The 25,465-nt window shown below is 34.2% G+C and overlaps 1 protein-coding gene across 1 annotated transcript; it reads left to right on the top strand.

Moving 5' to 3' along the window:
* The first annotated feature begins 14,027 nt into the window (after window positions 1-14,027).
* Window positions 14,028-15,485, top strand: LOC108991995 (V-type proton ATPase subunit c1-like). The gene is made up of 3 exons (XM_018966429.2): window positions 14,028-14,251; window positions 14,400-14,685; window positions 15,076-15,485. Exons 1-3 carry the CDS (start codon window positions 14,176-14,178, stop codon window positions 15,206-15,208), a joined length of 495 nt encoding a protein of 164 aa, XP_018821974.1. The 5' UTR covers window positions 14,028-14,175; the 3' UTR covers window positions 15,209-15,485.
* The last annotated feature ends 9,980 nt before the right edge of the window (window positions 15,486-25,465 follow it).

The raw sequence follows: 25,465 nt of genomic DNA, 5'->3' as shown, positions 1-25,465 counted from the left end.
GTACTGCAAAGTCTAAAGCTGGAATTTATATGCTCAACAGAAGACATTTATAATTGCATTTTTAAAAATAGTACGCGTTTGGTCAGCACAATATTATAAATGGAAATTAAATAGTATGACGAGACCTTTTTGTTACGTACTCTATTAGGCAACAGAAATATACACATGATCAAGATATCCAGCAGCAGATCAGGGTCCCAAAATTAGCAGCATCACACAGAGTACACACACCAAAACCAACTAGCAACACCTATATATTTCACAAGCACCTAGCTAATCGAGTACATGATACATATCAAGATCTTTTATTGTTTTTATCTAAATTTGAAGATCGGGAAAGAAATAGATATACAATTTATCTTACGTGTCTATCTTTTCCCTCTTCTACACCAAAAATCAAGGAAACCAGAAATTGCCATATCCATTTCCCAACATCGATCAATCATTACCTCCTAATGATTGGTTGTAGGGGAGAAAAAGGAAGCCAAAAAAATAAATGATAATACTGAATAAATTATAATTAAAATATGGGGGCCATATAAACATGAAAATATCCTTAAATTAATCTGCTCTCTTACCAATTGAGCATAGGACCAATGTCCATATATATATAAAGTCTATATATATATATATATATATATATATATATATATGAATATAGACTCTATAATTGAGTGAGCTGATATGAACCCAACATATATGGGGGGGTCTACCAAGCCTATATAATGAGATGAACTACACAAAAAAGCTTGAAGATGTAATCATGATTTAATATTTCATGAATAACATGACTAACTAGTCTTATAAGTCGGTGACAAAGTTAGGGAATCACATCCAAATGATTATTAATTGGATCACCCTATGTACCAAGAGAGAGGGGAGAGAGAACTCTTTGGAGTACTGAAGATGTCCAGCAAAATGATGCTGGATTGGACACAGTAACGCTAGTTGTACGTGGGTCCCAAGTATATAGTGGTTCGGATGGTGGCTGTTACGTGGAAGGAATCTAGTGGCTCTTTGTCTCTATATATATGTTACTGAAAATGGGACAAATACCAGTCCAAACTGACAAGAACATCGTCCATGATCATGATGTCAAGAACCTGAAATCAGTCTATTAAGTAATATCTTAAGGGAATATGGGTACAACCAAATATTAATATATATATATATATATATTAATTCATGAATTGAATATTTGTTTTTCATTAGTACTAATTAATTAGGAGGATGATTTCCAATCATTTAGAGGGTTAATTACTGAATTTTTTAATTAATCATGTACATGTGTATTACACAAGTACTCATCATGTGAAGTTAGATGGAGTAGAATATTAACGTGAAAACAGAATCCATATATTCAATAGTGATTATATTTCATGCATTTCGATCATTTAATCCATATATACCAGCACCATATATACCAGCACCATAATCCCCAATATTATCCCTTAGTATATCATGAATCTCAAAAGAAATTTGCGATAATTGAAGGAAAAACAGAAAATAAATTAACTCGAAACGATATGAAAGTAATTCGGGGGAAAATATTGAATTATGAGCTTTCTACACAAAGAAATGAGAGGGCTGTGGACTAACAATCATCATGCATGTAAGAGATCATGCATAAACAATGGGGCAAAATTTCGAACAAACAGTAATAATAAGAAAAAAAATACTCCAATAGCATGATCATATTGGAATGATACATAATTGCTCAATTAATATTGAAGAATGGACTTGATTAATATTTAGGGAGTACTATATAATTGATACATATACCCAAATGGAAGAAAAAATCTGTTGTGGTGATATTTCTCTCCAAAAAAGAAGTCATTGTAAGCAACTTATCAAACTCTCGACAAGATAATGTATTTCTAATTTTAAGAAAAATCTGATTGCTTCAGTCATGAAAAAGAGCGAGCTTCTTAGTTATACCAAAAGAACTAGTCAAAGTTATAATTGGAGTTCCAAGGTCAAAGTGTCTCATTATGTTTTCTAACTTGATTCAAACTGAAGTTTGAATCCAATATTTCCAAACCACCACAATAGCATGCACTTTGTAACAAAAGTGAGAGAAGATCAGTGTCTATACTCGTTCATCATGATCAGCTAATTAAAAAGCTAAAATAAGCTGGACAAAAAAATTAAATTAATTATTTCTAATAATTTTCACCGGCTGCGTTTTCATTTCCAGATTTTGTGGTTCTCTCACTTTGTTAACAGTACGTACAGTCAACGCTAATAAAACATTACAGATCAGATATGAAGGGACGAAAGACACTTAGATTACACGTTTGAAGCCACTAAGGGAGAAGCAGACAAGAAAAATCTCTTTTAATTGTGCTCTTGGTTATTGAGCAGTAGGCAGTAAAGCTCCCGAAAAACATATATATTATTAATTTCAGCATCATGTTTCCAAAACATCAAATATATCCAATCCATTAATCTTCCAAAGCCATTATACTTTGGAAAACAGAATTAGGAGTTTGTACCCCCCATTAAAAAAAGTGCCCCTTCATCATCATATAGTTCAGTACTCAGTATCAAACTTTTTTACACTAGAAGAAAAAAGGGTTAATCCAGCGCAATGATAATGTGAGCAAGATTCTTAGATTGGCCCAAAAGAACTAATCAAAGTTATAATCAAAAATCCTAGTTAAAGTGTCTCATTATCTGATAAAACTTAATTAAGGCTGACAAATGAGATAGGTCTGATTAATTTAGAAATAATTAGGTATATCTCAAATGCTTTTTTTTTTATAAGTAACTGAACGATATATCTCAAATGCTAGAAATATATATAGTGTAATTTATTAAATAACATCTTAACAAGCACTTGGTATCCCTGTTCTTGATCATTAGTATTTTTTTTAGGACTACATGCACTCAAACCAGTAAAAATAACTCATTCTAGCACACAAGATGTATATGAAGTCTGTTGTGGGTAAATGAGGCATTTCCTATCTACATTTGGGCATCAAAGTTTGCCCAAGAGGATTAAAGAAAAAAGGCCCTAGCTAGCACAAATCCAATTTCAAGAGCACAGAAAAATGAGAATATGTTCAGTCTATCAAGACAACATTTATCAGTTCATGAGAATTGGAAACTTGCTCAAAAAAGAACCAAATTCGTACAGGGTCATGCTTGGGGATCATAGCAATAGGAAAAATTTCCTCAAGCCTTGTCACTTATCCTTAAAAATGATAAAACTTATGAACTATAATAAAACTTCATAGCATTCTGCCATCTCAGGCACCTGGCCTATTGTAAACTTGCCATAACTTCTTCTAAAAAACTCCAAATTGCAAATTCTTTAATGCATCGGAAACAACAGACTTAGAATGTTGATGGTACATGGCATGTATATATATAGGCTAATTATTTCGAAATTATCCTAAACTAATTTTGGAATACCCTAAGAAATACATATTGATATATTTTTTAGCTTACCTATATTGATTCTCAATTTTGACAAAGCAATTTGATTGACCTTAGAACCATTTTTTTTTTTCAGTACCTTAATGAGGTGTTAAGTAAGATGATTTTAGATTCTATGGAAGGCATTTTTGTCATGCCCCAATTTTATAGATGACACGTATTTCCTAGCTCTCATTCTAACCCTCCTATATGTCCTCTTTATTTGCATGCTCCTCTTTAATATCTGTAAAATAAGAAATTTTACAGGTGGAAGGTAAGTCCACGACTCGATAAGTATGATTGATTAAACTGGGTGTAATATATGAGCCTCATTTATTAAATAAAAAATAAGATTAAAATAAAAACGAAAACTAAAATCATAGTATTAAATGTAAATTAAAAATCTTGTACTATGTAGGGAAGCACTTCAAAAAATTTAATAACATTGAAGGGAACTTTCCCTTCAAGGATAGCTGTCATTCCCACAAACTCTTCTCTATTTGAAATCTACACTTTCTCAATGTTATTTGGTATAATTATCCTTCCCATTTACTAAAAATGTTTAGGGTTTACACATTTTACGTATCCTCTTGTATCGTTATCATTTCAAATATAACATAGTAATGGTTCCATACTAATATAAGACTCATATATCATATCCCACGATTAATTCCATAAAAAGAACGTAGCACATGTTTTTCATATAAATGTAACCGTACCATAAATCACATGAAGTTTCTGAAACCACTATTTTCTTTTAGGCTCAGCCACACTTCAATACTATTTTGTCATGAGATGTCCCAATAAATTATTATGCAATGCAAATAAATTTTACTCTAATGTCACTCTCTTGGTGACTGCACCGGGGAATAGTCCCAGAAGAATACAGATTTCCTACTAATTACCGAAACACTAATTGATTAATATCTGTACATTCTGTTATGAGAACAGGTTCATAGCTCAAAACAAGTAGGACTATAAACTTGAGATTATCTATAATTTAGTAACAACTAATTAGTATAAGATGTATTGGCAAAATAGCAATATTTTACTGGGTCATTCAATGTTCGAGCCACGGACATGAGTTCTGTGAAACACAAAATGCAGATATTGAACACAAAATTCGTGAAAAGAAACCCTAATTACTGGTACATTTCACAACTGCACAGATAGAAATTAGTCTAGCAACAAAGAACTCCTAATTTTGTAAAGAAACCCGCGGCAAAATCGATTCATTACCAAACTCCAACTGAGTTGCAGCCATACCTGTGGTGACAGAAGGACCCATGCTATCCCTCAATTGAATCTCGACCAAGCTCAGTTGGAAGCAGCTGACCCAAATCCCACAGGTTCAAAGAGACGAAATCGCACGGCTCCTAATCAGCTTCGAGGATACTATCTCGACCGTAGCTTCCGCGGGAGGAAAATGTGGTAAAGGAGCAAGCTTTGGGTGGTCGGGCGAAAGTGAAGATGAAATCGTTCGGGGGACGTGGGTGAAGATGAAATCTCTCGGAAAGGCAAGCTGGAGATGGAATATTGGGGAAGAACAGAGAGAAGTGGAGGGGGAAAGAAATCGGGGGGGGGAAAAACAAAATATCTTTAGGGGAATGGCGCCACTTACTATATTACAGCGAAATCGAGCGTTGCAACAGGTTTTTTCATTTGCCGGCGAAAAAAATCGCTGTTAAAAATACTATTTTCGCTGCAACTCGATAAGTAACTTCAATCATCAGTTTTCACAACGGAATTCAGCGTCGATTAAAAAATCGCCGCAATAAACACTCTAATGCGGCGTTCTATATTGCAACACTAGAAAAATCGCCGGTAAAACCCTTTTTTCTTGTAGTGAGCTTAGTTTCTAGATACATATATATGACTACTGTGGCTATTATAGCTATATATTCTATATAATATAAGGACAGTATTCGAAGCATTATAAACAATTTAAGGCCCGTGTTAGTTTAAACTAGACAACGTACCCATTCACCCATATGGAATCAGGAAGATCAAGAATTATTTACAAAAAGTTTGAGATACTTTTTTGTGTTACTTCCACCTAATTGGGACGATAAAGAAAATAATAATTAAAGAGAAGTACTACTACAACTATAAAGATCATATCCCGTAAAAATAAATTTATAAATTGATATTATTTTATATGAAATATTAGATCTAATTTATAATAAAAGTAGCTTAATTTACAATCTAATATACCATATCAATTAAGCAAAGTATTCAGTTTATAAATTTATTTTTAAGAAATCTCTTTGTAGCTACAACATTTATCATAATTAAAATATTGACAAAAAACTTTATTCGTGACCATGTATTTACAATAGAAACGACCATTTTTTAATAAATTACTTATTTTCATAATAAATAGTTGTTTTTATTACAAATATTTAATTATAAATAAATAGTTTCTTATTGTGCAATGATAATATATTAAGAAAAAATCTACACAATCTCTACACATCATCTTTTTTTTAATTTTTATTATTATTTTCTTTTATCAAATATTTAATATATAAATAATGAATAAAAAAATTAAATTAATTTAAAAAGAATAAATTAAATTTTTTTTTAATAAATATTAAAAAATTTAAAAATTTTAAAAAATATAATGTGCAAAGGAAGCATATATTAAGCTGCATGCATCATGGACGTTATAAACCTATCTGCTGGCAAATTACTTTCTCAAGGCCATCTCTACGGTAATTCGACGAAACTCATCTGTAGATCACTACAAATCATGAAGCTGTGACTTTGAATCAAATTATTATTCTAACTGAGAAGCCAAAAAACAAAGAAAAAACAAAAGGGATTTATTTTTTGGGGTAAACTCATTTTTCTTTTTGATGGGATGTTTCCTCGGTATAATTGAGAGGCATGTTGGTCATGATTGTCACGGCCTTGTCCTACACCCCATTGTGTCACTTCACGCTGAAACCATTTTGTCTCCGATAAAAAAAATATAAACATACCTCATTTTTTTTAATAATATTTTAAAAGAATAATTATTTAAAAAAAAATTAATTTTATAAAATACTTCTCTTATTTTATAACATGTACATGTACTATTGAGAAGTAGTGTGTTATTAAATGCAGTGTGAATGTTATTACTCTTAACGCGATTTAATTAAACAATATCAGATAATCTCTCGAACAAATATTATAGATTACCCGCGTACGTTTTTTGTACATTATTCCTTAAGTTACCTTGACCAACTTATATAATTAGGAGTACTATATATACTTACACGATATTATCAAATAAATGTCAAAAGACTCGACAAATTATATATGATCAGGAAATTAGTACGTGTTATAAGTAGTTTAAGGGTACTAAAATTACGACAGTATTGATGATAATTTAGTAATTGTATTAAGAAAAGTTGATAATTAATTTGAAGGCATAAATTAAAATTATAATTTCATAAAAAAGAGCAATTAATTAATCTTATTGAAGAAAGAAAGAAAGAAAGGCCTTGGGATAAAGCAAAGCCTGTGAGGACAAAAAGAAAATCCATAATTAATAAGACACGTGGTGATGATATTGGGCAATCATATTCAAATTCCGTATTGTTCCCTATCTACGTGGTCCTAATTGTTAATTGTAAAAATTAAAAATTTATATAATTATTATAAGAAAATTATTTATTTATAATCAGTTATTTTTTATAAAAAATAATTATTTTTTATTAAAATAAAATTATTATCGTCACAGATACCTATTTTTCTTATAATGAACGAGGAACGCATGATCAGGGACGTACTAATTCAGCAAACCAACGAACCTCAAGGCCACAGTGGGATACATGTGGAATTAATATAAAAGGCCAGAATGAGTTGGGGGATTCATAAAATTTAAAAAATAAAATAAATAAATAAAGAACCGGAAAGAGAGAGCTTTTTTCGTAATGCTAAATGCTGGGTGGAAGGCAGGCTGCTATAATAATAATAATACATGATGTGGACGTTGAAGTCCACGTAGGACGGTTGTGGTCGGCCGTGGTAGCCAATCATGCGGCGGACCACATCATTGAACTCATGAGACTCTTCCCTCCCGTGGTTCCCACCATAAACACGCCCCCACGTGGCCCCACTACTACTCCTGCTGATCTCCCTCCGGTCATGTTCTAATTAAGCAACCAATTAGTAATGAGTATAATATATACACAATATATTATATAATATATTATAAAATAAAAATATTTTTATAAAATATTTTATAAAAATATTCTCCATTTAAAATATAATTATATAAAATATTATATATAAATTATTTTTTATTAATAATTCTCCCTTATGGCCTTCTGGTCTCTTTGCTGGAGTAATCCAATATGTGCATGGTTCCACACGTTGATCATGAACCACTTCTCATCTAATTTAATCGAGAAACATCACGAGCTACGAGATCATCATGTTGAGTTCCGAAATTGATCAAATTAAATGACAATTTTTGTTTGTCTTTCGCGTGCTAGTCGTCGTGGGAAAGAAATTAAGGCAAAAAAAAAAAAAAAGAAAAAAGAAAGAAAGAAAGAAAGAGATTATATATATTCATTGATGTTCGTAACTCCTACCTCTTAAAGCTGAAGGAACCTCCATTGTTCCATAGAAAATTAATAAGGACTTTCAAAACTTGGTTCACATGCATATATATTAATGAATTCTGCCACTTACAAGTATGTACGTTAATTGGTACCACTTGTTATAGGTATATATGCGTTAGTAAAACCAAAAAATAAAAAAAAAAAGAAAAAGAAAATTCAAAATCCAAAATACAAATATGTTAGTACTACTGCTTATCGACTTTCACATTATAGATATTTTTTTTTTCCTTCCTAAATTTTGACATTCCTAACACATTTGCTAGACGACATATTTAAAATGGTTATTGTGAAAATTATCATTTGTTTCAAAATTTTAAGTTAATGAGAAGATGTAGATTTTATTATTTATTTTATATTTTAATATTTTCCCTCACGTGTGGACCAGACTATTCCTTAACGAGTGACCTAACAAGTAGAATATTTAATTAGATGAAATAGAGTACAGAGTCATAGTTCGAACTTAAAACCTCTGTTCCGATAGCACGTGAAAATGATCACTTGTTCCAAAATCTTAACTTAATAAGAAGATATATATTTTATTATTTATTTTATATCTTAATAGTTACCTTTTAAACGGTTTATATATGAAGCCACTTAAAATGTACAATATGAAAATGTGGGATTGGAGATGATAAATTAATATAAGAGGAATTAGACTAGCTGCATTACTCCGATCACATTAGTAGTATGCTTGGTGCATCATTTGACACCACTACAAATGAATCTTTCATTAATAGATATTAATTAAAATATATATATACAAAGTAAGAAAAGAAATGAAAAATGTGAATATTGGGTTTGCGTAACGAACAAAAGGAGATCCATGCGGGGGTCCTACAGGATCTTAACCCTTTTGACATCGACCCATCTCCAAACTTTCTCTCATATATATTAATTGTCACTTTCTGTCTGTCTTTGTATCCAAGAATAACACCTTACGTACCCTTCAGGAACTTATATGTAATGCTAGTTAAGGAATTTTAATTTATGGTAAACGGCAGGTGGTTGGTGGAGATCATAAATCACTGGGAATTTCATGCTGAATCAAATATATATTAATTAGGATTTTCTTTTGTCTTTTTTTTTTTTGGACCCGTCTCTTGAACTACCTACCTACTTCACTATCTTTGTACTAAGGTGTGGAACACAAGCTTCTTAATTCAAGGGACAATGAACAATCATTGCGCCCCAGCAGCTTGAAGGTACGTACTAATTCTAACATTTCATTGAAAATTAATGGAAATTAAATATATATATTACTTTCTAGACCCCTAAAATTTCACTCAAGATCAGTAGTCTATATATGATTATAAGCTAGCCAAATTTTCTACACCCATTTGCTTGAATTAACCTTTCCGACATTAATTTGTACGTATCCTAGGGGAGGGGATCAGAGGGCTGGGGATCGAGGATAAGTTACTAGAAATCTCTTCGATCTCATTCTAGTCTATAAGGTGATGATTGATCATAATGTGAATAATTAGAGTGGCGTTCCTGTGGCTAATTAATATATATATATATATATATATATATATATATATACTTACACTATTAATGAATGAGTACTTCATATATATGATAGTTGATTGCAATAGTATTTGAAATTGGAGCTTAAATATTAGTAGCCATATTGATGTATGTATCAATTAACAGCTAGCCATGTCGGGCTAATATAACAAAAGTAATGTTACATATAGTCGTGAAATGTGTAAGCGTCGTGTAGTCATTTTAAAAAAGAGTGGGGTCTATTATTAAAAAATTAATTTTTTTTTTTATGTAAGTCCCGTATTTATTCTCTTTTTTCAAAGTAATTGTGTAATACTAGCACACTCACGATTGCAACTTTCATTTCTCATATAACAATGGAGTATGGAAATCAAGTACGGGGAAGAAAACATAAAAACAAAAGGGAAATAAAAATCGAATTGAAGATGCAATGAAAGACGCGACTATATATATATATATATACATAACAAGCAAAATGGTTGCTTGGTGGCGAAAAATCTCCTGATGATCAAATTCTTTTCCAAACTTGAAGATCATTTGAAGCGAGATAGAAATATATATGAATAACTCTATATTTCTAGGTAGAATAACTGATCTATACTATTCTAAAGTTCTTTTTCAGGCATGCAGCACTAAATATACAATAGATGTCGTAATACTTATTTCATATATTCATGATCTCTCTCCTATTGAGGTTTTTAAATTTGGATAAGAATTTAAGAGGACCTTGATCATCTTAGTACGTACCTCTAACACTGAAGTACTAATCTTATAGCTAGCTAGGTTTAAACTTTAAATTAAATGATGTGTTTTCTGATCTGTAACGTGTGATTCAAAGCAAAAAATGTTCTCCCAACAGGTAGCTAGGTATATTATATATATGCTTTTCATGTGTTATATTTTAATTGGTGTGTTGTCTCAAACCTTTTGGGAAAGAATGGCAGAGAAATGAGTGATCAGCGAAATAGATGGATGGGTGCTTCAGTCGAACAGGAACTCTCTAGGCATAAGGTGTGGGCGAAGATGGGTCATGGATTGAGAAAGAATTTGGGGCTGGAGGGGATAGATGCCATGATGGCCCCAGGTGAGCTGAGGGGTCCTGCACCTCGGCATGGATGCTCCATGTGTTTCCATTGGGTTGGCTCCGATTCCACCCCTTAATGTTGATTAGATATTTCTAAGGTGCCGGCAGTGGAGGGTCCAGTTTCAATCAATTACAAACGTGCTGGGCTTAAGATCTCAATGATCTTGCTTGTATTTTGTAGACCTGCCACTTTTAGTTCTAATTAGTTCTAGCTACTCACTACAAGAAAAAGAGTATTTATGATGGATTATTTATGATGAGAATGACTATTTACGACGAAAATAAACTTATTTTGGCATGAAATAATTATTTTTGCAAGAAATAATTATGTCATAAGTAAGCAGTTTTCTTGAAGAAGTGACTATTTTTGTTTTTCATTGGAAACAAATTGTCGTTTTGGTTTGTGCTAGCTAGTTAGTCAAAAAGCAGCAATATGGTACTTGTTTAATGCTGTCTGTTTCTTCCTCCTTTTTCTGGGTCGATGTTTCTAGTTCAATCAACTTTCTTAGTAAACTGGTATTATCCATCCTGCTGGATCGTACTGTACAATCAATCGTATTATGCAGACTCGCTATCTGTGCATGGCCTACCTGTATTTGAGATCCTGAATGCAATCGAAATTCGGTTTTCATGATTATTAGAGGAAGGTGCAGGGAGCTGATATTTAGTGCGGATATTGCTGGCCACCACATGCTAGCTAGTATTAATGCTTGTGCATCTCATGCCATTCATTTGCCTGGTTCCAACTATGGCCCAATTACCAATTGCTAGAGCTGATATGGGTGGTGTTTGGATATTAGGTTAACATGATCTCCAGAAACATGTATCTGTGAATTATAGGTCCAGCAGAATTGAATAAAAAAAAAAAGGTATTTGGAAATGGCCTGGAATTTTCATTTTTTCTCGCCCAATAAGCAATATTTGAAAGCACAAATATTCCATTCTTCTTCCATATTCCATCTGGAAATTAAGGCTATTAATTCAAGTAGTGCAGAAAATGGGTGAGGGTTCATCGATCACCTTATAAAGTAATGGAAAGCATGATCATGCAGAAACGATTGCACTTTGCATCAGAATGTCCAGATAACAAACTGGTAATAATATCTATCAAAGTAAATGCTTTCCAAAGGGTTTCCTTCTCATATTCCTATCAATGGATTGGCCCCATTTTCCATATCTGAAATGAACGTGTGGCGGCCAATACCTGCACTTTGCAGGTGTAATATATTATATGTCCAACACCCTGAATGTAATGTAAAGCTAATCATCTTTGTATTCATTATAACAATCCCCAATAAGCATATATAATCAATGATCAGGAAATGCTAAAAGTCAACTTTTAGGGGCGTTGGGAATTGGAAAGACCGCATTTTTGCACTAAAATTTATAGCAGATAATAGAAATGATGAAAGCAAGATCAATATCATTTGAATCTCTTTTTTTTTTTCTTCTTCTTCTTCGTCTTCTTCTTCTAGTGTAAAGCTTAATCAAAATGTATTAAAATTTAAGCATTAGCACGTTCATCTAGTCCATCAAAATGGTCATAATTAATGTCCATTCTTATGGCATTTATGCTCTGTAAGTAGAGAACACTGAAGATCATGCAGCATGAAGATGGAAAAAAAAGGCTATAATTGTTACTTATGCGCATCATGGCTATGGTTCAAGCTTAACCCACCACTTACTCGTCTAAAAATCGGATAAAATTGTTGAAAAGAAAGTAAGAACAGCCTAAATTAATACCCATTATTTTAACGAATGATACATGCATTTCCCTTACTCTGCACTATCAGAAGACCCAGCTAGCAGTACTGACTTTGGAGGGGCACAATAAACGATGAAGAAAGTGTGCAGAAGATGCAAAAACTGAATACTATTATATAGAAATTGACAAGATGATTTCTTAGCTCGGAGGATTGGCTTCTGCTGGAATAGCAGGGGAACCTCTCTCTGAGGAGGCCGCTGAAACTGTACAATGCTTTATAAAGAGACATTGAAGTTACTTTCTTGGTGGCTGTTACGGCGATAATTCCTCTTAATAGATTCCTAATGTCGTCTCAAAAGGCTACACTTTAACAAATTAATGGTAAAAGCTCACTACCATTAATGTTAAAATGTAGAAACTCATTTTAACATCTAAATTAAGTTGCCTTTGGATGTTGAACTGATCAGTTGAGTTGAGTTCTTTATAAATAATAGTGAATTAAATAGTTGAGAGTAATGTGAGGTCCATCTAAATTGAATTTAAAATGTGTTTAGATGTTAAAATAAGTTTAATATTTTTTATAAAAAATTGAAAAATGTTGTAGGTTCTATGTATAAAGACGTTTTAAGTGAAAAAAGTTTAGGTCCTACGTGTAAGAAAATTTTAAGTTGAGATGAGTTTAGTAATTTAAGAATTGAGTGTTTGAATGTTAGATTCAGTTTAAAATTAGTTTTCCCAAACTCAGCTTATTTTCTTTAGTTCGTAAGTTCTTTTGAGGTGATCTTATCGCCGCAACAAGTCTTCCGCTACTTGTAACATAGTTGTTGAAGCAAAAGCTCCATATGACCTCATTTATATTTTCATTTATATAAAACTATAAATATGGTTGAGAATAACAGAATTTAAGATGAAATTGCATTGCTCTTTAATATTCTTAACCTAGCGCATAACCGAATGATTTTTAAGATGAATAATACTATATACAATTATGGGTTGTGTAAAAGCTACACTCTTTTTTTTTTAAAAAAATGAGATCCACCATTAAAAAATTAAATTCTTAAGAAAAAATGATATTTATAATCATAGAGTACGCAAGCGTCGTGCACTCATTTTGAAAAAAAAAAGTAAATGAATATGAGATCCATATAAAAAAAAATATAATTTTATAATGTAGACCCACTCTTTTTCAAAAGGTGTGCGCGACGTTTGCATAACCCATGATTATATCTAACATTACTCATTTTTTTTCATGTGGGTCTTCCATTTACTTACTTTTTTTTAAAAGAGTGCACTGTATTTGCACACTCTATGATTACAAATATCATCTATTTTTTTAACATTTGTATTAGAGAAATAATATTTAGAGTTGTGGAGTGTGCAAATGCCGCTCAATTTATTTGAAAAACGCGAGTAAATATAAGACTTATATAAAAAAAATTAATTTTTTAATAATAGACCTACTATTTTTTAAAAGAATTGCGCGATACTTATACAATTCATGATTGTGTGCAATATTACTCTTAATATTATTGGATGGGCTTGAGCACACTGATAAGCCCATGGTTAAGCCTAGCCCGTTAATTGAGCTGGGTCGACTGTCCTAGCTGTGTAGGATCTGGGCCCGAGACGGAGTACGGCCCATACTGAAATTGTCAGCCCATGCTTTAGCTTAATCTGCTTAGTTACCGACACCGGAGATCCTAGAAGTGACTGACCGTAAAAGATTGTACGGCCTGTAGTGACCCACACCGAAGAGGCGAAGCTTCCTTCAAGTACCGCCCCCGTCCCCCTTCAATTTACAATCAATTTCCAAAAATCTCTCCCAAATCCGATCAAATCCTGGAAAAATGTCCACATTCGGCGGCGACGAAACCGCTCCGTTTTTTGGCTTCCTCGGCGCCGCGGCTGCCCTGGTTTTCTCATGTAAGCACACTGCAAGCCCTTACCCTCCGTTTGGTTGTCGAGAAAATCATGGCGTAAAATTCTTTATTTTCTCGGCCACCTATTATTTATCTTCCCTTTAACTTTGGCCTTTCCAAAACAATTTGAGGTTTGATTGTTTTGTTTTTAGGTATGGGAGCGGCATATGGCACAGCAAAGAGCGGCGTAGGCGTCGCCTCCATGGGAGTCATGCGGCCGGAGCTTGTGATGAAATCGATCGTTCCCGTCGTTATGGCTGGAGTGTTAGGTATCTACGGTTTGATCATTGCGGTTATTATCAGTACGGGGATTAACCCAAAGGCCAAATCGTATTACCTTTTCGACGGTTACGCCCACCTCTCCTCCGGTCTCGCTTGTGGTCTTGCTGGTCTTTCCGCCGGTATGGCTATCGGTATCGTCGGTGATGCCGGTGTCAGGTACTCTCTTTCTCTCCGTCGTATATATCATCGTTTGTTTATATATATGATACGTTTTAGTCTGGAATCGTGTGGATGGTTATGGTGAATGTGGTGACATGGGCTCTATTTTTCTTTGGGAATAATATTATATTATTGAATCGGACATTGTAACCACTCAATCTTACCATGAATTAAGAGTACTCCCTCTACATTTTGAATCTTTCAAGGTTTTGACTCAGGATGCAACAATCTTGTTCAGTTGCGTTTTTGGTTCCTTAATTTGTTCAATTTTTTGTTGTGGTCATGTGAACTTGCTATAACCAAGCCACCAGACTTGCCTTTGTTTTTGTTTTTGTTCTTGTTCACTTCAAAGCTTGTTTTTGATGGACTTTGATTGTATTTGTACAGAGCAAATGCACAGCAGCCGAAGCTTTTTGTTGGAATGATTCTCATTCTCATCTTTGCCGAAGCCTTGGCCTTGTATGGCCTCATTGTTGGTATTATCCTTTCTTCTCGAGCTGGCCAATCGAGATCAGATTAGAGAAAGGAAAGGTTGCTATTGTTGGTGTTGTAGGGATTGCTTCAGGTTATTCATTTTCATTATGGCCTTTCAATTACATTGTTAAGAGTTTCTATGCTAATTTGGAGCCAAGTTTCCTTTGGAATGAAGCATAATAATCTGTTGCTCCATCTTTTGCTGTGTTTTAGATGATAGTTTCTTGAACAGCCATTGTTGTAGCACAGCCATCTCAAACATTCTTATACATTTCTGATGATCATAATGCCAGCTAAATCATATTTCTTCAACGTTGTAGTAATTGATTCCGTTTGTCGGTCCGCTCTGTATTGACTTGTAATCTTTTTTCTTGAACGTTTTTTCTTTTCCTGTGTGCATGCACGCCTGTGTGCTTGATATAGATGCCTTTGTTGTAAGCATTTGTTGGTTGCTGCTAGGGCCGTAAATAAACCGGAAGCCCGGTCCGACCGTTCTGGTTTCTAAAAACAAAACCCAGCTGGAAACCGGTCCCGTATCAATTTTCACATTTTGAAAATCGGTTTGAACCGATTCCGACCAGTTTCTATATATAAGATATTTTTTATAGAGCAGTGTTACCCATAAGTCTCACATCCTGCACATCTACTTAAAAATGTTATTTTATTTTTTTATCATATTTTACTTACAAACATGTTTGTAATCATTTTTATTGTGTGGGTAAAAAAGTAAAATGACATTTTTAAATGGGTGTGTAGAATATGAGGTTTATATTTAAAATTTTTCTTTTTTATATTATATATAAGTTTTTATATTATATTATAGATATTATATGTTAAATTGTTAATTAATATAAAATAAAATTGTAATCTTATTATTCATGCATATTAATCTTATAACATAAAATTAATCTTATAATTTTTAATATAACATATAAATTTTAATCTTAAACATGACCATTAATATTAAGTTATTAATATAAATTTACTTTCGATATATATCAAGATTAAATACATTTTTAGCATAATAAATTATAATATATATTCTTTTTGTAAAATAGTTTTACACATTTGATTATATATATTCGTATAAAAAGTCTAGAATTTATATAGACTATAGTTAAATTTAATACTATCCTAGTATGTGTTAATTATTATAAAATAATATATTTATACTATAATATAAATAGACTAATAGTTTAATATATGTAAACATTATAACATTACTAAATAGATAATTCATAAAACCGGAAAAATCGGATTGAATCGGACCGAAATCGAAAAAATCGAAAGTTTCAGTTTCAGTGATGAATAGATATGATATCAGTTTTTAAATTTTCAAAATCGTTATATACCAGTTCAATTATTAAAAAAATATATATATTCTAAACGGATCTGGTTATATTCCTAGTTGCTATGGTGTTCTTGAAGGTGATCCAAGAGAATTACTTGCGTAGTCTGTGTTAAAAGATTATGTTATTTTCAGGGTATCCTGCACTTGGTCCCTTCTTCATTTGGGAATTCCTAGGACGAGAGTTGGAACTCTATGAGCCATTCGACACCCATTTTCTCATTTTATGAAGAGAACTCTTATAGGTATAAAGAAATTTTATAAAAGTAAAATCACATATTTTTATGTTATACGTTAGATTTATTTTATAATAAAAATAATTTTATAATATCCATACTACATTAAATCATGTCAGTTTGTGAACTTACTTTTATAAATTCTTTATACTAAAAAGAATTTTTCTTTATGAATTTACGCATGAGTATTGGGCCTGAATTGTCAATTAGTCCAAGGGACCTTGGCAATATTGGGCCTGAATTAAGAATAGCCTATTTGTTAGAGTTAGTTTACATACAGTCTTTAAATGAGGATTACTCATGTAAGCTCATATAATTATATTTAAAAAAAATTAAAAATTACAATAAAATCCTTTTTAAAATGATATTTTTTTCTCCTTTTATCACATTCATTAAAGAGACTGTGTGTATAGTCCCTACTCAGGACTGTAAATAGAATTTCTCTGTGTTGAAAAGCATAGACAAGCTCACTCGAGTGTTGCCCTTTTTCAGCTATTCAACTGGAGAGTTGGTTTGGATTTTACCGAAACATAAGGACTTCCTAGTTGAATTTACAAAAGATTTGATCACGCCCCGTCATTTGACATCTCTTTCACTGAATGCGTTGGATTCTTTGAATAAAAATACTGTCATAAAACTTTTTGTATTATATTTGAAGTAATTGGCTACATCAACTCATTCTAAAAATGATGATGGATGGGAAAAGGATGAGAGGTAATGATTTTTTGGTCTGTGATAAGGGCATGCTAGAGGTGGTGGCTGCTGACCAGCACCACATGGCATTATGAAAACCTTACGTTGGAACTGCCGAGGGCTTGGTAACCCTCGGACAGTGAAGGACCTTAGCCATATGGTTAAGGAGAAGAGGCTTGCTCTGGTTTTTGTTTGTGAAATTAAGGCTAAAGCTCATAAAATTGCAGGATTGCAGAGAAGATTAGATATGGAGGGCTGCCTGGTTGTGGATTCTGTTGGGAGGAAATGAGGTCTTGTGATGTTCTGGAAAGAGGGGAGTGGAGTAGAGGTGATTAATTACTCGAAGTGGCATATTCGTGTTCTTGTTAGAAGGGATAAAAGGGAAGGAGATTGGATCTTTACTGGTTTTTATGGTAATCCTGAGACAAGTAGGAGATATATTTCTTGGGATTTGTTGAGGATGTTAAAGCCCTCAAATGATGTTGCCTGGTGTGTAGGGGGGATTTTAATGAAATATTGAGGGAGGAGGAAAAGAAGGGGGGAAAGAGAAGGGCTGAGAGTCAAATAAATCTGTTTAGAGAGGTGTTGGAGGATTGTGGACTTGGGGACCTTGGATGTTTTGGCAATGGTTTAACTTGGTCTAATAAGCATTCTAACCAGTCTTTCACAAAAGAGAGGTTGGACAGATTTGTGGTAAATGACAAATGTAGATTTCTCTTCAAAGAAATGAGAGTTGAGGCTTTGAGTGGAAGGTGTTCAGACCATTTGCCCATACTGTTATCTATGGATGAAGGTGAGCAAAGAAGGTTGAAAAAACTTTTTCCTTTTAGATTTGAAGCTTGTTGGATTAAATAGGAGTGTGAAGATGCTATTAGAAGAGGATGGGGGAAGGGGCAGCCTAGTGCAAAATCTTTTCAAAGTGTTCAGTCCAAACTCAAGACCTGCAGTGGTTCTTTGTCTTCAATCTTTAAAGGAAGGGATAATGGGAGAGGGAGAGAGATTTAGTAGATATCATGCAGAATAAAAACAATTCAAGAAAATCTATGTCAGGAAAATATGGAGGAGCTGAAGGCTTTGCAAGACAAGGTTGGAGTTTTGTTGGAGCAAGAAGATGTGATGTGGAGGCAACGTGCGAAGAGAAACTAGTATAACTCTGGGGACAAAAACACTAGATATTTTCATGAGTGTGCAAATCAAAGGAGGAAAACGAATAAGATTGTGGCTATTAGGGATGGGCAGGGATACTACAGGAGAATGAGGAAGATATTACTGCTGCTTTCAGAAATCATTTCTCTGTGATTTACACTAGTGCCAATCCTTCTTGTTAAGCCATTCAGGAGTGTACTGATGTTGTGGAGCCAAGGGTAACAGTGTCAATGAATGAGTTTCTAGAGAATGAGTTTCAAAGAGAAGAGGTAGAGGAGGCTTTGAAAATGATGGGTGCTTTGAAGGCCCTGGGACCTGATGGTTATGGAGCATGTTTCTTCCAATCCTTCTGGCATATAGTAGGGGATGATGTATGTAAAGCAGTGTTGGGCTTTCTAAATGGTGGTGATTTGCTTGATGCCATTAATAAAGCCTTTGTAGCTCTGATTCCTAAAGTAAGTGAGCCTGCAAGTGTGAATGAATATAAGCCTATAAGTCTTTGCAATGTTATTTATAAAATAATTGCAAAGACTTTAGCTAGTAGACTGAAAAATGTGCTAGATGAGGTTATTTCTAAATGCCAGAGTGCATTTATTCCTGGGAGGTTGATCTTCGACAATGTAATTGCAACATATGAGATGTTGCATTCGATGAAATGTAGACAAAGAGGAAGAGTGGGAAGCATGGCAGTAAAACTTGAGATTTCAAAGGCCTATGATAGGGTGGAATGGGGGTATCTGAAGGCTGTTATGGAAAAATTAGGTTTTGGTGATAGGTGGATTGGGTTGATTATGAGGTGCATTTCATCAATTTCATATGCTATTCTTGTAAATGGAAAGCCAGGAGATTCTATTAATCCAACTAGAGGATTAAGATAAGGAGATCCATTACCTCCCTATCTTTTTTTGATTTGTGCAGAGGGGTTAAGTGCTTTGTTGGAACAGGCTAAGAGGAGAGGTGAGATTAAAGGGGTTTCAATGGCTCGAGGGGGGTTGAAATTGACTCATCTCCTATTTGCTGATGACTGTCTGATTTTTGGAAAAGTTTCATGGAATGAATGGATAAAAATCAGTGGGATACTGGGAATGTATGAGAAGGCATCAGGGCAAAGCTTGAATAAGCATAAGACAACTATCTTGTTTAGTCCTACTGTTGCTTCTGAGGTAAGAGCAGATATAGTGAAGGATTGTGGGGCAAAAGTGCAAAGCAATTGTGAGAAATATTTATGGTTGCCAATTATGGTTGGTAAAGCTAAATATCAATCTTTTAGTAACATTAAAGATAGAGTATGGAAAAAGTTGAGTAACTGGAAGAATCAGTTTTTGACACTCTCAAGTAAAGAAGTTTTTCTCAAGGTAGTCATCCAAACTATTCCCACGTATTACATGAGTGTTTTTAAGTTGCCTTTGAAGCTGTGTCAAGAGATAGCATCACAAATGGCTAAGTTCTGGTGGGGTTTTAAGCAAAGGGATAATAGAATCCAGTTGAGGAGTTGGGCAAAAATGAGATTGTCAAAAGCTGCTGGAGGTTTGGGGTTCAGGGAATTAGATGCTTTTAATAAGGCCCTACTTGCAAAGCAGTGCTGGAGGGTGCTGTTAAACCCTCAATCTATGGCTGCAGTAGTTCTAAAGGATAAGTATTTTCGAAATTCAATGATCTTGAAAGCTTCTTTGGGGTCTAAGCCTTCTGCTATTTGGAGAAGTCTATGGGGTGCTATGGATTTATTGAAGGGTGGTTTGGTTTGGAGAGTTGGGGATGGGAAGAATATCAAAGTTTGGGAAGAAAAGTGGATTCCTAAGGCAGTAACTTTTAAAGTTCAATCTCCTGTGAGTATCCTAAATGCTGAGGCAAGAGTGGAGGATCTGATTATTGAGAAGAAATGGTGGAATGAAGAGTTAGTGAGGCAAGTTTTTAATGTTGCTGAAGCAAATTTAATTTGCAGATTACCAGTTAGTATTGATGGGCTCTCAGATAAGCAAATATGGGCCTATTCAAAGGATGGTTTGTTTAGTGTGAAATCTGCCTATCATGCTGAAATGAGCAAAAGAAGAAGGGATAAAGGGGAGGCATCATAAGAGGTAGAGAAGGCTTGGAGGAAATTATTGAAGCTGAATATTCCAGGGGTTGCAAAAGTTTTTGTTTGGAAAGCCATTACGAATTGCCTTCCAACAAATAGAAATCTGATGAGGAGGAAGGTTCTAAGAGAAGCCTTATGCCCAGTGTGTAAGTTGACTGAGGAATCAGTTTGTCATGCCTTGTGGAGTTGCAGTAGGGTTAGTGATGTGTGGGCTTGTGAGAGGAGTCCAGTGCAGAAGTGGTCTAGTTCTGAAATGGATATGTTTGATCTATGGACATAATGGACCTCAAAGCTTTCTCAAGACCAATTAGAGGTGATAGTCGTGGTTCTGATAAGAGTGTGGCTAAGAAGGAATGGTGTGGTTTTTGAGAACAAGTTTGAGAGTCCAAATAAAGTTTTTAATCTAGCAACAAAGATGTTGCGTGACTTTCAACAAGCTCAGAGCAAGCATGGAAGTGGCCAGAGGCCTGGGACTCAAGGCAGTAGGATTACCCGTTGGAAACTACCTGTTGGGGAATCAGTCAAGGTCAACTAGGATGCAGCCCTGAAGAGCGATGAGAACAGAGGTGAGATTGGGGTGATTATCAGGGATAATTGTGGAGAAGTATTAGTTACTTTGTGTTGTACAAAGCTAAATGTTGTTGATCCTATTATGGCAGAAATCTATGCCCTTTGAAGGGCTATGAAGTTGTGCAATGAATTAAATTTTGTAAAGGTGCAGTTGGAAGGTGATGCCTTAATTGTGATTCAAGCTGTCAACAAGGATGAAGCCTCGTGGCTGTGGCATGGCCAAATGATAGAAGAATTGAAGGTGGTTTTGACTAATAGAAGACATTGGCGGGTTGGGTACGTGAATAGGATTTGTAATAGTGTAGCACATAGTCTTGCTAAAAGTGCTTTACATGTAAATGAAGAGATAGTGTGGATGGAGGACTATCCTCATGAGATTAAGAAACTTGTGGAAATTGATAAACTTTGTAATTCTGTTGATTCATGAATATAATACACTGATTGTTCTTTTCAAAAAAAAAAAAAAAAAAGTCTGTATAGGGTTAGAAATGAGAAAATTCAAGATAAAAAATATTATTTGCATTCAAATACACCCACGGGGAGAGCGGGGTGTTTCAACTTGTAGTTAGGGCTGTATAAAAAATCAAGGAAATCGATCGTCACTATGCAAATTGGCTGCTAGAGAATATGAAACCGGTGGGCCAACAGTAGAAATAATTCAAAATTGACGTCAACCAGTTCGGTTCCGGTTTGAACCAATATTAAACCACCGAACCGGCCAATTATATATATATATATATATATATTATACGTATATAAAATGACACCGTTTCGCTGACTTTTAAAAAGAAATTAGGTGAAACTAAGCGGTGTGGCGCCGTTTTGACCTGGGATTAATAAACCCCCACTTTCTTCTTCTTCCGTCTACTTCTTCTTTCAGAAGTGGTGCCACTGATGGCACAGCCCGCCGCTCCCCCATCTTTTAGAACGACATCAACAGCAAACCAAAGAATCGTACAAACTCATGCCTGATATCGAGATTGTCAATTTTCTCCCCCTAATCGATTTCTCCTCCTAATCGACCGTTCCTAAACATCTCAAAATTCCATCAGTTTTCACCCCTACTTGTAGCTTGGAATTCTCTTTTCCCTAACATGGAAGAAGTTTCGAGGGGCTTTCATTGGAATTGGGCTTTAGAATAATGCTCCATTTCCTACTTGGGCTACAACACATCTATTGTCGTGGTGTGGTGTGCCTCACTGACCGACCCAGAAATTAATACGAAGGGTTAAACGATTGGGAGAAGGACACTCAATGGTCACTTTGAATATTTTACTTTTGTAATTTTTTATTTTCCTTTTCTTTGTCCAATGCAAGCAGGATTAAATGTATTTTAAATACAGCATTCTTAATCACATGTTATATATTTTAAATAAAATCTCATATAAATGTTTGACTAATAAAAATATTAGTCCATATATTGAGAATAATATAATGTAAAAGGAAAATATTGTTGGATTTAAGAGCATTCCCATCCGGTTCTGCATCTGCCCTTTATCTTTATATTTTGAGAGAAAGTTTAGGGTTTGCATTGAAAACCTCCCTCCATCTGGATCCCTAAATCAGGGATGAGATTTTCGGATGCTACAGTGGTTCTCCAAATATGCGGAACCACTGTACATCCTCAATCGTGATTTTGGTTCCTTGCCCATCGTTGGTCCTGCGACTTCTTCTCTCTCGACGGTTGGGTGCCCTCTATCACCCCTCCCTCGCAACGCCACCACCATCAACGACAGCCTCTCCATCGACAATTTTTGTTAGTCCTCATATCCCTGACTCTCGGTTTCCTCCATGGCTGGTTTCCCACCTTCTCTCTTGCACATTCCATTATGTTTCGACTTCCACCATGGCTAGACTTAGTGAGAATCAGGATCCTCCATGGCTGGCCACTTAGCTTCTCTATCACATTTCATTTTCAGGATCCTTCATAGCTGGAATCCAACACACACTCAAAGTAATTTGTATGCTTTCATCTGAGATCTGCTCTGGGTTGTATGTATTTGAGATTTTTTTTTTTTTTTTTTTACAAGGGTATGTATTTTGAGATTGCTATTGCTGGTTGTATGTATCTTTGTTTATTTGTGGGTTTCTCTTATTTTTGTAAGCTAGGGTTTATTTGTTATTTGTTATTTTTTAATTAACTTTTATCTTTGTGAGTTTCTTTGTTCTTTATCGTTCCGTAGCTTTTTTTGCACTGAGATCTTTGAAAGCTGCATTTTTTCTATAGCAACATTTGTTATTTGTGGGTTGCACTATTTCTAGCTTTGCATTATTTTTGAAATTGTGCACTGATGAGAGAAATTTCAATTATTGGTTTGCAATGTTATTGCTATTATATTTTACTTTTCTATCTGATTGATTAATAATATTCAACTGGTAATGCAAAGTCTTTAACCTCCAACTTAAAAAAAAATAAAATAAAATATGGAAATGACATCCAAACATCTATCCATTACCATTTCCCTTTATTTTCATTGAATGGAGGTAGGCTTACATCTCATTTAGTTTAAGCCCCTAGACGATGAACTTGATTGAGATTTGTTTTGGTACTAAAATTGCTATTGTACACTGAGATTTTTTTTTTTGCATTGAAATCTGTTTTTGCACTTAAATTGCTATTGCTGTGCTAGTGGCCAAAACAATGAGGCTTGCAACTTGTGCTTTTCTTAGAGGATTACATCCTGTTCTGATGACAATTTTTTGACTTGTGCTTTTTTGTTATTACCCAAGCTTTGTTATATGGTTTTGCTGTTATTTATGCTTTGTTATTTGTGGGTTTCTCTGATCTCTGTAAGCTATGGTTTCTCTGTGTTTTTGTTATTTGTAACTTTGTCATCTGTAGCTTTTTTTGCATTAGAATCTTTGTAACTTGCATTTTTTCTACATTAGCATTTGTTAATTGTGGATTGCACTATTTCTGGTTCTGCATTATTTCTGAAATTGTGCACTGAGATATGTTTTTGCACTGAAATTGCTACTTTGGTTACCAAAATAATGAGGCTTGCAACTTGTGTTTTTTTTAAAGGATTACACCATGTTCTGATGACAGTTTTTTGACTTGTGCTCTTTTGCTGTTATCCAAGTTTTGTTACATAGTTTTGCTTAGCCATATGGTTTTGTTATATTTTGCTTAGCATATATGGTTTTGCTATTGTCCAAGCTTTGTTATATTTTGGTTTTTGGTGGTTTTGGAAGGCTGGTGTTAACTGTGAGCAGTGCGGTTCTCCTTCATTTATTCATTTAGGGAAGAAATGTTCTGTTTTATAATTGAATTCATTAGAACATGCTTTGATTATATTTCTTTATGGTTTCAATCCCTGGGAATCTTGTTGGCAGCCATTCTAGTGAGCATGTTATATAATTGAATTCTCCATAGAACATGTTTCATGCTAATTTTCCATGTTCTTTATCACCTTTATCTTTCTTTTCATGTTGATTTCCACCTTTATCATTTAGAGCATGTCGCAGTTATCAATTGTATCTTTCTTTTCATGCTTATTTCCACGTCCTTTGCTTTGTTGTTTTCTTTCTCAATAATTATTGCTTCTCTCATTCCCTTGTGTTTGGTTCTTCCTCTATTGGGTCCTTTGCAGCGTTTAGAATTGATCAATAATTGTTTATCGGGGAGGGGGGAGGGGGCTGCATGTCTAGTGTAAGATTGTGATGATGGTTCTAATTTGTATTTGGAAGGAGGTTAATTCACAAATGTTAATGGGGCTCGATCGATATTGTAGGGTAATCCTAACCCTGATGGCCACCAAGTATTTTGTGATAGTTTTCACAAAAAGCAACCAAGGTTTAAGGTTTTGCAGTTATTCAAGGTTGGGCTCCTGTCTTACGCATGCTTTAAATAAAAAAACCATTTTGAGCTCCATAAAACACACATTCTTTATGGAACCGGATGATAATGCTCTTATTTAGTTAGATTACTTTGATGAGTTTATTGTTCAGTTAAAGAGTTATATTTTCTTTGGATGCTTTTCTTGTTTGGTATGATTTTGGTTGTGCATTCGGGGTTGGTTGTGTATCCCCCTTGGCTGTGATGATTACAAAGTTGAGTGGAAACATGGAAAAGTTCTAACATACTGCTTGTCATTGTAACCCGGCCGGCCAATCACAAAGGTAACTGATTGTTGTAGCCATTTGAGTATGTTGCTTTTTCCTGTGTTACCTTTCCTTTCCGGAGCCACTTTGTATGGGTTAATGGTTTGGGTATCTTTGGGGACTTCATAA

The sequence above is a fragment of the Juglans regia genome, chromosome 11, assembly GCF_001411555.2.
Source record: "Juglans regia cultivar Chandler chromosome 11, Walnut 2.0, whole genome shotgun sequence".
Taxonomy (NCBI): domain Eukaryota; kingdom Viridiplantae; phylum Streptophyta; class Magnoliopsida; order Fagales; family Juglandaceae; genus Juglans; species Juglans regia.
The sequence above is the reverse complement of the archived record's forward strand: the minus strand, read 5'-3'. Positions and strand labels throughout refer to the sequence as shown.